Source organism: Pristiophorus japonicus, chromosome 2 (genome assembly GCF_044704955.1).
Source record: "Pristiophorus japonicus isolate sPriJap1 chromosome 2, sPriJap1.hap1, whole genome shotgun sequence".
NCBI lineage: Eukaryota > Metazoa > Chordata > Chondrichthyes > Pristiophoridae > Pristiophorus > Pristiophorus japonicus.
Window position 1 is genome coordinate 42,997,878 of NC_091978.1, and position 16,285 is coordinate 43,014,162.

Genomic DNA, 16,285 nt, shown 5'->3' on the forward strand with positions numbered 1-16,285 from the left:
TGCTACAATACACACAAGCAGTGCCAGTGTGATGCACGGAGACACATTCCCCCACGCGATAGCACACCTTCACACAATGACATACCAATCTAGATTGCAATCTTACTTGCCTGATGCCTCAATAAGGGAGGTATCTGAAGTGGTTTGTAGGAAGTCTAAACAACAACCACTTTCATTTATATAGCTTTAACGTAATCAAACGCCCCAAGGCACTTCATGGGAGCATTATCAAAAAACAAAATTTGACACCGGGCCGTATATAAGGAGATATTGGTGCAGATGAGCTAAAGTTTGGTCAAAGATGTTAGTTTCAAGGAGCTTTTTAAAGGAGGAAAGAGAAATAGACGGCGAGATTTAGGGAAGGAATTCCAGAGCTGCTTCTTAGACGGTCCCTTGTATCGAGGATGACTTGCTGCCACGCCAAAAAGGGATGAGTTCACAGGTATTTCAATGAAGGACCTAATATTCCAGACCCCGAACTACATATGGTGGAAGATGCCTGTGCGTGGATTTTTTTAAAAACACATGGTAGCCATTTCACACCAGCCACCACATAGGCTTGCCAGAGCTAGGTCTTGGTCCAGTGGCAAGGATTAACCAGGACGACTGGAGACCAGCTCTACTGCACGGACCTAGTGCGCACACATATCGCAGTTCGGCCAGGGCTAGGGGCTGCGTGCTTCGGGCCCCTCCCACAGTTTTGGGCACCTGGAGCTACTGCAGCTACTGCACACTGTAGCGCGCATGTGCAGAGGTCCCGGCACTGTTTTCAGCGCAGGGACCTGGCTCCGCCCCCCACAGCTCGTGCTGCACCGCGCCCAGCTCCAGAGGACCTGCAGGGAGCCGGAGAATAGGTGAGTTTTTTTAGGCGCACTTTGTGGCACGAAAGGTCCGGCGCAGCCCGAAACTTGGGCCCCATGACTCAACCTACTAAATACCAATTTTTATGCACATTAAATGGAAAAAGTTCTGTGTGGCTTATAAAAATTATATATTCTGATTTATGTTGGTTTAAAAACAGTATTGTGAACAGATATAAATATTTGGCTATAGCCTCATTGCCCAGTTATGTGTAAGCAGACACCTAAATTTTCACAGAAAAGTTGTTTATGCCTGTAGAAATTTAGAAATGTTGCATGCAATGGCTGCCTTACATCAAGTGTGTGACCCATCAATAAAAGTATTGCAGTATGTTTAAAAAACAAATAGTTCAGTGCCAAATTGGAGAAGCTACCTCTCTCATATACATCTCAGCAAATGGTCAAATATTGTCATGCTCTTGATCAAAGACTGGACAATTACTGTATCTCAGAAAAAGTGAAATAACTGGTATAATTAGAATCAAAACAGCACTCACTTTTAGATCCCCTTGAATTACTAGCAGAAACTGATTCATGGACCAAGAAGAAAGGAATTGGAAACCCTTCGTCATTAGCCAATGGGATGAAGTTTGCATTGTTGTGATGCAATGGCTCATTGTTCGCACCAAGATGGATGGCACGACCAGCTTGCGAACCACTCCAGTCCTGGCATCTGCAACAAGGAACACACCAAGGATATAAGTAGGTAATGAGAAAAAGACATTTAGGGCTTTCAAGTCTCTACCTTCCACAGCCAATGTACAATCAACATTATTATCGATTATATCACAACAATTTAATCTCTGTATATTAATCATATTGTAGCATGTGGTATGACCTGTCTATTTAATTAAGTTTCATAGAAAGTATGGTTTGTTCAGGAAACAATCTACAGTACAAACAATCTTCTCATGAGACATTATTTCATGCAATCTTGGAAATCTTGTATTATTTCTCAAAATCAATGGTTTCAACAAATAATGGACCTGAAATTGCGGTCGGAGGCTTCCACAGGCGAATGCCTCTGATCAACAAGAAAAGTACGCATCTACCTGGTGCCTCCATATCTTCGGACTCTTGTGGTCTGGGCATGCCTGTGTAAAGGCCCACGCATCCCAGGGGCACATGCGGTTCATATGCGTCCCTGGGATCACGTGAGCCAGCCCATCCAATCAAAAGGGGGATTCCCATTATGCTTATAGGGATTCTATTTACGTACAAGCTTCAGTCTTCCCAATATTCAAATGGAGAAAATTTCTGCTCATCCAGAACTGGTGTCGAACAAGCACTGACAATTTAGAGACCATAGAGGGGTCAAGAGAAGTGGTAGTGAGGTAGAGCTGGGTGTCACTGACGCTTTGTTTCCAGATGATGTCACCAAGGGGCAACATGTAGATGAGAAATAGGAGGGTGCCAAGGATAGATCCTTGGGGGTCACCAGAGGTAATGATGTGGGGGCGGAAAGAGAAGCCATTGCAGGTAATTCTCTGACTACGATTAGATAGATAAGAATGGAACCAGGCAATTTCAACCCAAGTTCCTCAAACTACTGTTTTATATTGTTCAAGCATAACCTCCATGTCCTTATATTCTATGCCTGAGAAAGTATCCCGTATACCTTCTTAACCACCTTCTCTACCTGACCTGCTACCTTCACGGATCTGTTTACATGCACTCCCTGGTCCCTCTACACTGCTCAGTATACTAACATTAATTGTGTGTTCCCTTGCCTTGTTAGCGCTTCCCAAATGCATTACCTCACGCTTCTCTTGATTGAATTCCATTTCCCGCTTTTCTGTCCATCTGATCAATCCATTGATAACTTCCTGCAGTCTACAGTTTTCAATTGCACGGCCAATTTCTGTATCATCTGTCAACTTCTTAATCATGCCTATACATTGAAGTCTAAATCATTGATATTTACTACAAAAAAGAAAGGGATCTGGTACCGAGCCCTGCGAAACCCCACTGAAAAGTCTTCCGGTCACAAAAACACCCGTCGATCATTATCCTTGCTTCCTGCCACAGACAATTTTGGATCCAACTTCCCAGTTTACCTTGGACCCCATGGGCTTTTACTTTTCTGACCAATTTGCCACGTTAGACCTTGTCACAAGCCTTACTAAAATCCATGTAGATTACATCAAACAAGCTACCCTCATCGACCCTTCTCGTTGCCCTCAAATAATTCAATCAAGTTCGTCAAACATGACCTTCCCTTAACAAATGCGTACCGACTGTTCTGGATTAATCTGTGCCTTTCTAAATGACGATTACTACAGTCCCTGAGAATTTTTTCCAATAATTTGCCCACTACTGAGTTTAAGCTGACTGGTCTGTAATTACTCATTCTATCCCTTTCTCCCTTTTTGAACAATAGTACAACTTTAGCAGTCCTCTCGTCCTCTGGCATTACACCTTTAGCCAGAGAGGATTTGAAAATAATGGCCAGAGCCTCTGCTATTTTAGGGTGACCATATGTTCTAAACCAAATCCAGGGACACACAGGGTGGGAGCACAAAAGTAGTCAGGACACGTTTCAAGAAAATCGGTATGAGGACTTTATTACTCAGCTAGTGGAATATGCGTAGAGACGATGCCATTTTCACTTTACACCAAATGTCGAATCTTGTGTGTGTTCTGGCAATAATGCTGTACCATCTATACTCGTCCCCGAACACCCTAACTTTTAATTTCACAATTTAAAATCTGTTCCTAACGGACTGAAATTTTCCATACAAGGTGTGAAACACCCTCTGTCTCAGAAGATTTCAGAAACCACTTCCCTGTGGGAAAATTTTAAGCTTGCCTCATTCATTAATGAACCACGATGCACCATACTGATCTCTAGGATAAAGTAAATCCACTCACTCATTAGCTCTCACTGCTTTTCCCATGCATTTTAAAGGGTCCGCCCTCTGGCCTGTCACTACTGGCTGAAACACGGGTCAGGTGACTCAATCCCCCAGAGTGCAGTGCAGCCCAAGCTTTCAATGGGGCCTTTTATCCACCAGGCTGCATTGTGGGAAGGCGGGCCACCATCGCCTCCATTCAACCAGCTCCTGGAATCCGTTCCTGACCTCAAACCAGGCACGAACGGGACGAGAAGCTCCCCCCCAAGGTTTCTGTAGATTCATGTTTTAAAAAAGATTTAATTTTTCCAGTTTATCCAAAAATAAAGTTAAAATCCAACTCATGATGATCAGAGAACCAATGAATATGGCTCTATTCGGGGAAGAGTTTCCTAAACCGGGAACTCTTCCAGGGCCACTGTTTTCCCAGGGACACAGTAGCTAATCCAGGACTGTTCCCGGCAAACGGGGACGTGTGGTCACCCTACACTACTTTCTCCCTTGCTTCTCTGACAGAATCAATGACAACTTTGAATGCATTCCATGAGTATTCTCCCTGTCCAACAACATCATCCTCACTGAAAAGTCATTGTTCTGGATTACACAGACAAAGCCTTCTGGACTTAAATTTGATAACTTATCCACAACTCTATGGTCAAAGCCATCAGACAATCGAAAGTAACCTTCTGACACCAGAAGTTAAGAAATAAATCAAGGCAATCCCACTGACTTAAAGCTGTCAGAAAATCTGAAGAAAATCTGTGTGCCTCAAATTATCTCATGAGCCTTTCCTGTAGAAATGACCAGGTTAATGCCATCACTAAAATAGTAGTCGGAATTTGATACAAACACCTTAAGTGTTCATACAATAACATCGATGGCAGTAATTTCTACCTTTAAAATATTTAAGGGAAACCCATTATAAGTAAGAGCTTCATCTTTACACCAGGAGCAACTGGAAGCATTACAGGACAGTACAATCAATTACCATCAGGGATTTGAAAAAAAAAGACTATAAAATTCAAATTATTTTCTAATGGTCAGAGCAAATATTTCACTCTGAAACACACCAACATTAAATCACATGACATCGAAGTTCTAATAATAATTCAAGTAACGACTTTTTAAAAAAACTGTTAAAATGTTGATTTCTTTTCACCCTAAAGAAAGACATTCCAACTCTGTAATCTCTTTTCACCAATGTTCAAACCCCATTGACTCTTTTGCCTGCATAAAAACAGTGACGGCACTTCAAACGTAATCTATTAGTTGTATAAGATGCTGTACAAATATCAGCTTGGTTAAGTTGGTAACACTCTTGCCTCTGGATTAGCAATGTGTCAGTCCAATAACAGGGTTTGACTACACACAGGCTAATTCAACAGTGCTGGATTGTCATCAGGAGTACTCCTGAGTGCACCAGGAATGTCTAGCTCTCTGCTTTCTCGGGCATCCCACCACCCCCACCAACCCACCAGCCCCCTTCCCTCCCCTCACCCACTGGGCTGCACAATTTTGACCTGTCTGAATCCACGTCGGCAGCTGGCTGCCATGATGTAAATGAGGCTTAGGAGTTAAAATAGCCCGGGCCCCAAACTGATGACATTGGGCAGGATTGATGCTCACCTCACCACCACCTGCCCAACTTCCAGTTAAAATCTTCACCACCAACACACCCCCACCCTATCAAGACATTTTTTTTTTGAACCAATGCCACCAAAAAACAAATGAAGAATCATTCTCATTGCTGGGATATTGGTGAACAGAATGAGTGCTGTTTTTTCTGTGCTGGAAAAAGTTCCAACACACCAAAAGTAATTAATTGTGTAAAGTGCTCCAACACATTTCAATGTGAAAAGGCCTCTATTTAAATGTCCTTTTTTATAAGCTATGTGGGCCTTGAATTACTGTCTCATGCTCTGAGAACAGCTGTCCAACATTACTTAAAACATAAGGTCGATATAGCAAATTATTTTTGTACAAAATAATCTTTGATTAGTATGTAATGGCAGCCAATTCCTTTGGTATGAATAGAATCAGCAGTAATGAGGTTTTCATAATCACTTTTTTTTAAAAAGACTCTAGAAGCTCATACAGTTACAGTACTTAGTCCCCATCTGTAAGTTATAGTCTAAATAAAACTAAAAACTGAGTTACAGTTAAAAGTACTGCACAAACTGTATCATGAGAAGCCTGAAGGCCAATTAGGTGTCATCATTAAAGAAGATGATCACCTGCTTCACCTTAAATATTGCAGATAGAAACCAAGTTTATTGGGCTACTGAGACCAGAATAGACAGGCAACAATGGATAGCTGACAGCCAACTACAAGGCAGTGATAAACTGAAAAAATTAGATGTTAGAAAAGTTTGACCAGTTTATCAGAACATATGAAACAGGAACAGGAGTCGGCCATACAGCCTCTCGAGCCTGCTCCGCCTTTCAATTAGATCATGGCTGATCGGATCGTGGACTCAGCTCCACTTCCCCTCCCGCTCTCCATCACCTCTTATCGCTCAAGAAACTGTCTATTTCTGTCTTAAATTTATTCAATGTCCCAGCTTCCACAGCTCTCCGAGGCAGCGAATTCCGCAGATTTACAACCCTCAGAGAAGAAATTCCTCCTCATCTCTGTTTTAAATGGGTGGCCCCTTATTCTAAGATCATGCCTTCTAGTTCTAGTCTCCCCCATCAGTGGAAACATCCTCTCTGCATCCACCTTGTCAAGCCCCCTCATAATCTTATGCGTTTCGATAAGATCACCTCTCATTCTTCTGAACTCCAAAGAGTCGAGGCCCAACCTACTCAACCTTTCCTCATAAGTCATCCCCCTCATCCTCAGAATCAACCTAGTGAACCTTCTCTGAACTGCCTCCAAAGCAAGTATATCCTTTCGTAAATATGGAAACCAAAACTGCACGCAGTATTCCAGGTGTGGCCTCACCAATACCTTGTATAGCTATAGCAAGACTTCTCTGCTTTTATACTCCATCCCTTTGCAATAAAAGCCAAGATACCATTGGCCTTCATGATCACGTGCTGCACCTTCATACCATCCTTTTGTGTTTGCATGCACAAGTACCCCCAGGTCCCGCTGTACTACGGCACTTTGCAATCTTTTTCCATTTAAATAATAACTTGCTCTTTGATTTTTTTTTCTGCCAAAGTGCATGACCTCACACTTTCCAACATTATACTCCATCTGCCAAATTTGTGCCCACTCACTTAGCCTGTCTATGTCCTTTTGCAGATTTTTTGTGTCCTCCTCACGCATTGCTTTTCCTCCCATCTTTGTGTCGTCAGCAAACTTGGCTACGTTACACACCGTCCCTTCTTCCAAGTCGTTAATATAGATTGTAAATAGTTGGGGTCCCAGCACTGATCCCTGCGGCACCCCACTAGTTACTGGTTGCCAACCAGAGAATGAACTATTTATCCCGACCCTTTGTTTTCTGTTAGTTAGCCAATCCTCTATCTATGCTAATAACCCTGTGAACTTTTATCTTGTACAATAACCTTTTATGTGGCACCTTGTCAAATGCCTTCTGGAAGTCCAAATACACCACAGCCATTGGTTCCCCTTTATCCACCCTGTTCGATACATCCTCAAAGAACTCCAGCAAATTTGTCAAACATGACTTCCCTTTCATAAATTCATGTTGACTCTACCTGACCGAATTTTGCTTTTCCAAATGTCCTGCTCCTGCTTCTTTAATAATGGACTCCAAAATTTTCCCAACCACAAATATTAGGCTAACTGGTCTATAGTTTCCTGCTTTTTGTCTGCCTCCTTTTTTAAATAGGGGCAATACATTTGCAGTTTTCCAATCTGCTGGGACCTCCCCAGAATCCAGGGAATTTTGGTAAATTATAACAGCCATTTGCAGTCCAAGATTAGATTGTGTGATGTGTGGTTATGAAGTATTACCCTTAGAGTTTGGTATGGCATCTCGTTGTCATAATCAAGTGTAACACATCAGAAGGTCTTGGGTTCAAGCCCCATTCCAGAGATTTGAACCCATAATCTAGGCTGTAGCACTGAGGGAGTGCTGCACTGTTGGAAGTGCCACTTTTTAGATGAGACATTGAACCAAGGCCCCTTCTGCCCTCTCACGTGATGTAAAGGACCTCATTGCAGTATTCAATGATGTGCAGGGAGCTTTTCCAGTGTGGTCAACATTAATTGCTCAAACATCACAAACAGATTATCTTGTTATTTATCTCTACTGTTTGTGGAACCTTGCTGTGCGCAAAGTGGCTGCCACGTTTCCCTACATTACAATACTTCAAAAGTATTTCAGTTTATGTGAGGCTTTTTGAGCTGTCCTGAAGTTGTGAAAGACGCTATGTAATACTTTATTAATTCTCGAGATGTCGGTGTCACTGTCAAAGCCAGGATTGCTTAGTTGCCCTGAGAAGGTTGTAGTGGGCGTTTTTTTTGAACATCTGCAATTCTATGTAGTGGTTTGATACAGCTGAGTCGCTTGCTCGGTCACTTCAGAGGGCAGTTAAGAATCAATCACGTTGGTGTGAGACTGTTGTTACATATGGTCCAGAACTGGTAATAACAGCAGGCTTTCTTCCCTAAAGGACATTGGTGAACCCGTTGTGGTTTTTATGCCAATCTAGCAACTTTATAGTCACTTTTACTGTAACTAGTTTTTTTTATTTCCAGATATCTTTTTTTAAACTGACTTCAAATTCTCAAACTGCCATGGTGGAATTTGAACTAATTTCCTCTGGATTATTAGTCCATGCCTCTGGATTACAAATCCAGTAACATAACCACTACACTACAATACCCGTTTAAGCCAGTCCTTCCTTCTCTTTAAAAATAATCAGTTGTACTGGAATTTGTTTCTTCTATTGGGAGAAGAAGCAAATTCCCTTAAACATTTTTTCTCTGCAGCTTCAAATGATACAACATTATGTTTCAGAAAATTAGAATATTAGCCCAGGGTTAAAATGCCATCCACTAAAGAGACAAGGGAATTTTTCCTCAAAACTACTGCATTCCCCTTTACTAGGTTAGAATATACACATGTAATTCACTCTCTGGTATCTTTGTTACACCATTTCTTTTGCAACCACCAGCTGTTTTTATACTCCATGGTCCTTAATGAACGATGGCATTTACAAAAGCTTATTACATAGCAATAGCAAATGGATATGAAGTACAATTTTACTGCATCGTAGTTCACTTGAATTTCATTACCTGTCATATATCATATTCCATGTACAATTATTCAGTAGTCCAAATTAATTCAATAATAATATTACTGAAATCCAATTACTAGGTGGACAGTAACATTTCATTTTAAACTACATAAACTTTTATTGAGAATCCACAGTGTAAGTCCAAGGTCATTCTATGGTCAACACAAATGTTGAAAAAAAGCAAGATAAATCAAGTAATGGTCAGAGATTGTGTCTTAAAAGCGTAACGCATGTAGGAGGAAGAAAAGACAGAGGAAGGAAAGGAGTTCCACACTTTAAAATTCTTGTAAATGAATTAGTTAAGGGCAGGAGATAACGTGCTGAGTCTCAGTTTCATAATAACAAAGAAAAGAAAGAGTATGTACCATGGGAGGAACGAGTTCAGAGCAACACTAACCTTGTAATACTAGTAAAATAGCGACAAGGTTCGAATGCCCAAGGCTGAAAGAAATTTGTAAGTGACAGATCACCTTTTAGGTAACAAGATTTCCTTGTATTCTATGAGAGAGGTGCAAGAAGAGCCTCCCCACATTTAGGACCAGTCTTGGACAGACTTCAGGTTTATAAAAACAGTTAAAAATTGTTGAGAAAAATAAATGTATGGCAAGAGAATGTTCAGATTTTTGTAGGCAGCTTTACTAACAGAGCAGATACAGCAGTTCAATTTAAGATCAGAGAAGATACCAAGGCCAAGAATGTCAATGGATGAAGGACAAAGGGTAAAGCGATGAAAGCTGGTTGGATTTACAAAAGGAGTTAAAAAAACTATATCTTTAAAGTACTGAATTAAATTAAATGTTGATTGCCCATTGTAGAGCCACAGAGATCAAGTTGCTTTGATTCAGCCATTGCAGCGCAACAACGGGAAATCAACAACAATTTGTATTTATATAGCACTTTTAACATAGTAAAATGTCCCAAGGTACCAGGAGCATTATTAAACAAAATTTATCACCAAGCCACATAAGGAGATATTAGGGCAGGTGACCAAAAGCTTGATCAAAAACGTAGGTTGTAAGGTGTGACCTAAAGGAGGAGAAAGAGGTAGAGAGGAGAAGAGACTTAGGGAAGGAATTACAGAGCTTAGGGCCCAGGGAGCTGAAGGCACAGTCACCAATGGTAGAGTGATGAAAATTAGGGATGCACAAGAGGCCAGAATTGGAGGAGCGCAGAGATCTTGAAGGGCTATAGGAGGTTACAGAGATTAGGAAGGGCAAGGCCATGGAAGGATTTGAAAACAAGGACGAGAATTTTAAGTCAAGCAATCTGAAGAAATTCTGAGGATTTAGAGTGGAATAATCAGAAACAATGGATATGGTTGAATAATGAGTGCAAGAAATCAATGGCGGGGAATTTGCAATCAGCAGCGAAGCGAAGCCATTCATTCACTGCTGGCCCCGAAGTACGTCTCGCACAAGGATCTTGCAGCCTTCAATTGAAATTAATGATCTGTAGTGGGGATCCCCTTGCGCAAAGTGCTGTGACGTCAACACACTGTTCAAGCAGCCAATCAAACGGCAGAATTCTCACAGACAGCGAACAAGGAAGTGAGTAAGCTCTTAAAATTCTAACTTTTAAAAAATGTTACCGAGAGCAAAACAAAGATTGAGGAAAGGCAGACCTGAAATAAAGATGGACAAACTTTTTTAAAAAAATGTAAAAAAAAATTGTAATTTGCATTAAAATGGAAACATTTCACACTGCACAACATTAAAATAGTTTTCCAGGCCCTTAACATTTGTTTAGCAGTAATAACCCCAGTTACACCGAATACACCTAATACCTTTGGGTCTAACTTTTAGTGGGGAATTCAACAGCGTACTTACTGCGGGAGAACCAAAGTTTACATCAGTTTCCCTGATTTGGGTGATTACACAGGTTGACAGCTCTGGGGGGGGGGGGGGGGGGGCGGGCACAGCGCAGCCTGTTTCGGAGCTGTCCTTTCCGCCTGAGCCAAATCACAAAGTTGTGGTCAGTTTCAAAGGCAGAATGACAGCGAACACTGCCAGTTCGCCATCATCCCAACTGCAAATTCTGGGCCATTGATTTGCTGTAACTAATAGCAGCTTACAGCAATTACTATTGTTGAAAATAAATTGTAACAATATTTTGATATTAAAAAAATGATCTATAAACTACTGCCATTTCAATAGATAACTGAAATTGATTTTAATCTTCATGCTTCTAGCACTTAAATATATATATATATATATACATACACACTTTTGGATATTGGTAAACAATGATTAATTTTAAGCTATATACTTCATCGCCCAAATGCTCATGAATTATTTAATATCTATTATTTTTATTGGTTATTTAATTATTTAAACAATTATTCTGTGGGCATCAGTATGTTCATTTACAGGACTGCATTAGCTATGCATGGTCCAATGAGCAACTGTCCAGTTTAATTACGTTTTTTTGAAAAGATTATCTCATTTAGTGAGCTATAGAGACTGCAATTTAAAACTGAGAAAACTCATGCAACATAGCTAACATTTTAAATTTTAGAGGTTATTTTAACCACCTTTGTATTTGTACCAAAGCAGGGTTTAATCAGTGCTTTCTGTTATTCTTTCGTCACAAAACAGAAAAAAACTCAGTAAAATTGTGTGCAAACAATGTTAAGCATTATTGTTTCATTCCTGATTAGAGTGTTTTGGTGAATGCTTACTCTGTATTATTGGTCAGTAAGTAAAACAATTTTATAAATGTTATTTAAGCTAAATCTGATACTATAAATGATCTGTATGGTATATTTTTCTGTACGAGGGTCCCAGAAATTATTACTGTAAATTTTTGAACTTCTTCAACAAAGATACCGTACAAATAAACACAGCCTTGAATGGAGAAGCACTTGTGAATCAGCCAGTTATAATAGCACCTTGTGAAGTGTACATTTAAATTTTATTGTAGGTGTCTTATTTTTGAAACCACACATTTTAAAGTACAACTATTGTTTTTTGCCTTTATAATTATCACAATAAAATATATATTTACAGAACAGATACAGTCTTCAAAAATATAATTATTTTACTGTGAAGATAAATAGGTTTTAGAATTTTAATTAGATTTACAAAGAGACAGAAATGTTACTGTACAAATAGCAATCTATTTAAATGTACTTTATCTTTGCACGTAAAGTGCATTGCCATCTGGTGCACATGCAAATGAAGTGGGTCAGGTTTGGGATAAGGGAGTAAATTTTGTAACTTCAGGTTAAAAATCTTTTGTGTATGAACCTAAATATGCAAAGTATCAAAGCTGTTACGTGCAAAGAAGTCTTAAAATAAAACAAAGCTGTTTTAGCTCCAAAATAAATGCTACAGGGTCCTGGGACTGACGGCAGTAACTGAACTGGTATAGGAAGGAAATGAGAGAGATATAGAATCAGATCTGTAAAGCAAAAAATATGCAAAAAACATTCCATTCTGCTCTGATTAATATCAGCTATTTTCCAAGTTTTAAATATTTCAATTAGAAAGCTGTATTTAAAAAATATATTTTTATATAATACAGGTACTTTACTTTTTAATCATTTGCAAATCCATGACAGTTCAATATAAGGGGCACCATCACTTTAATGTTCCTACAGGCCTCGAGTGCCACAGTACATTGGTGCACCAATGTGGAACAGCAGAGTAGTGGAACAATGGTGCACATACATGATTCCCCAAAGACACAAGATACATTTGTATAGCACCTTTAATGTTGAAAACATCCCAAGAGGCTTCAGAGGCATGAGAAAAAACAAATGCCAAACCATAGAAGAGATTAGGAGAGGTACCAAAAACTTGGTCAACGAAATGAATATGGAGTTAAAGAAAGAGAGGAAGGTGGTGGAGCTAAATGAAGGAATTCCAGAGTGGAACTTAGCTGGCTGATGGCATGGCTGCCAATAGTGGGGTGAGAGGAAGCCCATCAGCGAGGTCGAGGCCCAGCAGCGAGGTCAGGGTCCGGAAGCAAGGTCGGGAGGAGCAACAAGGTCGAGCGAGGTCGAGGCTCAAGAGCGAGGGCGGGAGGTCGAGCAAGGTCTGGAGGAGTGACGTAGAGGCCCAGGAGCGAGGTAGGGAGGAGCGGGGCCCAGGAGCGAGGTCGGGGCCCAGCAGCGAGGAATCTGCCCAGCAGCAAGATACAGGACCAGGAGCGGTGCAGCAGTGGGGTTCGGGCCCACGGAAGGTGCAGCACGGGTCAACAGCGAGGTCGGGAGGACTACACTGCATCCGATGAAACCCAGGGAGAGAGGACTTGTAGGAAGGAGGGAGGAGGACAGTAGGAGTATGATTATGTGTGTACACTAGACCTACGCAGCAGAGCCTGGTCTCCAAATCGTCTTGGATCTCCTTGCCATTGGACCAAGACCTTGCTCTGTCACGCCACCCCACAATAAAAGAATTCACGCACAGGCATCTTCCACCCTTTGAAATGAAGTTCGGGACCTGGAACATCAGGACCCTCATGGACAACCCCAACAGTGACAGATCGGATCGCCGCACTGCTATCGTTGCACGAGAGCTCAGTTGTTTAGACATAGACATCACCGTCCTTAATAGAGACTCGGCAGGCAGGGGAAGGCCAGCTCAAGGAATAAGGTGGTGGTTACATTTCTTCTGGAAAGGTAAACCAGAAAAACCTCCATGGGGTAGGCTTCGCCATAAAAAAAAGTTAGTTGGGCGTCTCAGAGACTTCCCTTGCAGTATAAACAAACGACTCTTGACCCTTCAGCTCACCCTAGCCCGGAACCAGTGCACTACGGTCATCAGTGCATACACCCCAATACTGGAAGCTACAGACGAGGCCAAAGAGAAATTCTACTCCAGCCTTGAACAATCCCTGTCCCGAGTTCCAACGGGCAACAAGCTGATCCTCCTGGGTGACTTTAATGCCAGAGTTGTATAGGACACAGGCCTCTGGGGAGGTGCGATCGGCAGAGATGGGGTAGGGAAAACCAACTCCAACGGTACCCTCCACCTGACGAAATGCTTAGAACATGGCCTTGTCATAACCAACACCTTGTTCTGTCAGAGAGATAACTACAAGGCCTCATGGCAACACCCTCGCTCCAAGCACTGGCATCTGCTAGACTGTGTCATCGTCCGAGCGAGAGACCCCAAGGACGTCTGCATCACCCGCACCATTACAGGAGCTGACAACTGCTGGACAGACCACCGCCTAATCCATTCTGTCATCTCCATCAATGTAGCCCCAAAAAAGTGGCGGCAACAGAAATGATGCCGCAGGAAAATCAACGCTGGAGTACTCAAAGACCCTGCTAAGAAAGCCCTATTCAGGCAGCGCCTCACAACCAACCTGATGACTCCCAGTGATCCAAAGACGCAGAGTGTCCACAGCACCTGGTCTGCCCTCAAGGTCTCCATAATTAGCACCTGTGAAGAGACGCTTGGTCACTTCACGAGGAATCATCAAGACTGGTTCGCCAAGAACGACCAGGAGATTCAAGAGCTAATAAGCTGCAAGGGCAAGACATTCTAGAACTCGAAACAGCAACATAACTCGAGAGCAAGGAAGCAGCTCTATAGATGTCTGAAGGCCGAGGTCCAACATAAAACTCATGACCTAAAGAACAGATGATGGATGGAGAAAGCGCAGGAGATCCAGCAACTAGCCAACAAGCACGACGTGCGTGGATTCTTTCATCATGGGCAGTCCCTTGGAATCGAGGAAGACTTGCTTCCACTCTTAAAATGAGTCCTTAGGTGGCTGAATAGTCCAATAAGAGAACCACAGTCCTTGCCACAGATGGGACAGATAGTCGTTGAGGGTAAGGGAGGGTGGGACAGGTTTGCCGCACGCTCTTTCCGCTGCTTGCGCTTGATTTCTGCATTCTTTCGGCAATGAGACTTGAGCTGTTCAGAGCCCTCCCAGATGCACTTCCTCCACTTAGGGTGGTCTTTGGCCAGGGACTCCCAGGTATCGGTGGGGATTTTGCACTTTATCAGGGAGGCTTTGAGGGTGTCCTTGTAACATTTCCTCTGCCCACTTTTAGCTCGTTTGCCGTGAAGGTGTTCCGAGTAGAGCTCTTGCTTTGGGAGTCTCGTGTCTGGCATGCGGACAATGTGGCCTGCCCAGTGGAGCTAATCAAGTGTGGTCAGTGCTTCAATGCTGGGGATGCTGGTCGAGGATGCTAATGTTGGTACGTCTGTCCTCCCAGGGGATTTGTAGGATCTTGCGGAGACAGCGTTGGTGGTATTTCTCCAGCGACTTGAGGTGTCTATTGTACATGGCCCATACAGGAGGGCGGGTATTACTACAGCCTACAGACCATGAGCTTGGTGGCAGATTTGAGGGCCTGGTCTTCGAACACTCTTTTCCTCAGGTGGCCAAATGCTGCACTGACGCACCGGAGGCGGTGCTGAATCTCGTCGTCAATGTCTGCTCTTGTTGATAAGAGACTCCCGAGGTATGGGAAATGGTCCACGTTGTCCAGGGCCACACCATGGATCATGATTCTTTAAAGAATTCAAGACCACCTACGGCCCAAGCACCAAAGGTCCTAACCCTACTGCGGGCCAAGAACGGAAAGGTACTCATCAAGGAGAGAGGCAGTCAGTGCCTGCTGGAAGGAGCACTTCGAAGATCTCCTTAACCGAGACTCTGTCTTCGACGTGAGTGTCCTCAGCTCCATCCCGCATCATGCCACCCGCCATCACCTTAGCACAACCCAAGCCCGGCATGAGGTTGAAAAGGGCATTCGACAACTGAAGAACAACAAAGCCTCAGGAGCAGATGGGATCCCCGCCGAAGCACTAAAGCATGGTGGAGAAGCACTATTGGCGCGAGTCTATGAACTAATTTCTCTTATTTGGAAGGAGGAGTGCATGCCAGGGGATATCAGACGCCATAATCGTGACCATCTTCAAGAAAGGTGACAAGTCCGATTGCGGTAATTACAGTGGAGTTTCCCTGCTGTCTGCCACAGGGAATGTCATCGCAAGAATCCTCCTCAATCGCCTTCTCCCAGTGGCTGAAGAGCTTCTCCCAGAGTCGCAATGCAGATTCCGCCCACTAAGGGGCACAACTGATATAATCTTCACCACGTGTCAAATCAAGAGAAATGCAGGGAACAGTACCAACCACTGTACATGGCCTTCTTTGACCTCACAAAAGCCTTCGCCACTGTCAACCGGGAGGGATTATGGAGTGTCCTCCTCAAATTTGGCTCCCCTCAAAAGTTTGTCACCATCCTCCGACTGCTTCACAATGACATGCAAGCGTGATCCTGACCAATGGATCCACCACAGACCCAATTCACATACAGACCGGAGTCAAGCAAGGCTGTGTCATCGCACCAATGCTCTTTCTGATCTTCCTTGCTGGAATGCTCCAGTTCAC

At 42.7% G+C, this 16,285-nt stretch overlaps 1 protein-coding gene across 6 annotated transcripts in view; it reads right to left on the reverse strand.

Moving 5' to 3' along the window:
• The window catches only part of ccdc142 (coiled-coil domain containing 142), a 192,698-nt gene that overhangs the window by 79,699 nt on the left and 96,714 nt on the right, over positions 1 to 16,285 (reverse strand). For all 6 annotated transcript variants that reach the window (XM_070866893.1, XM_070866897.1, XM_070866896.1 and 3 more), the window contains one exon: positions 1,358 to 1,533. In XM_070866893.1, coding sequence (XP_070722994.1) covers positions 1,358 to 1,533 — 176 coding nt within the window. The remainder of the gene's footprint in view (positions 1 to 1,357; positions 1,534 to 16,285) is intronic.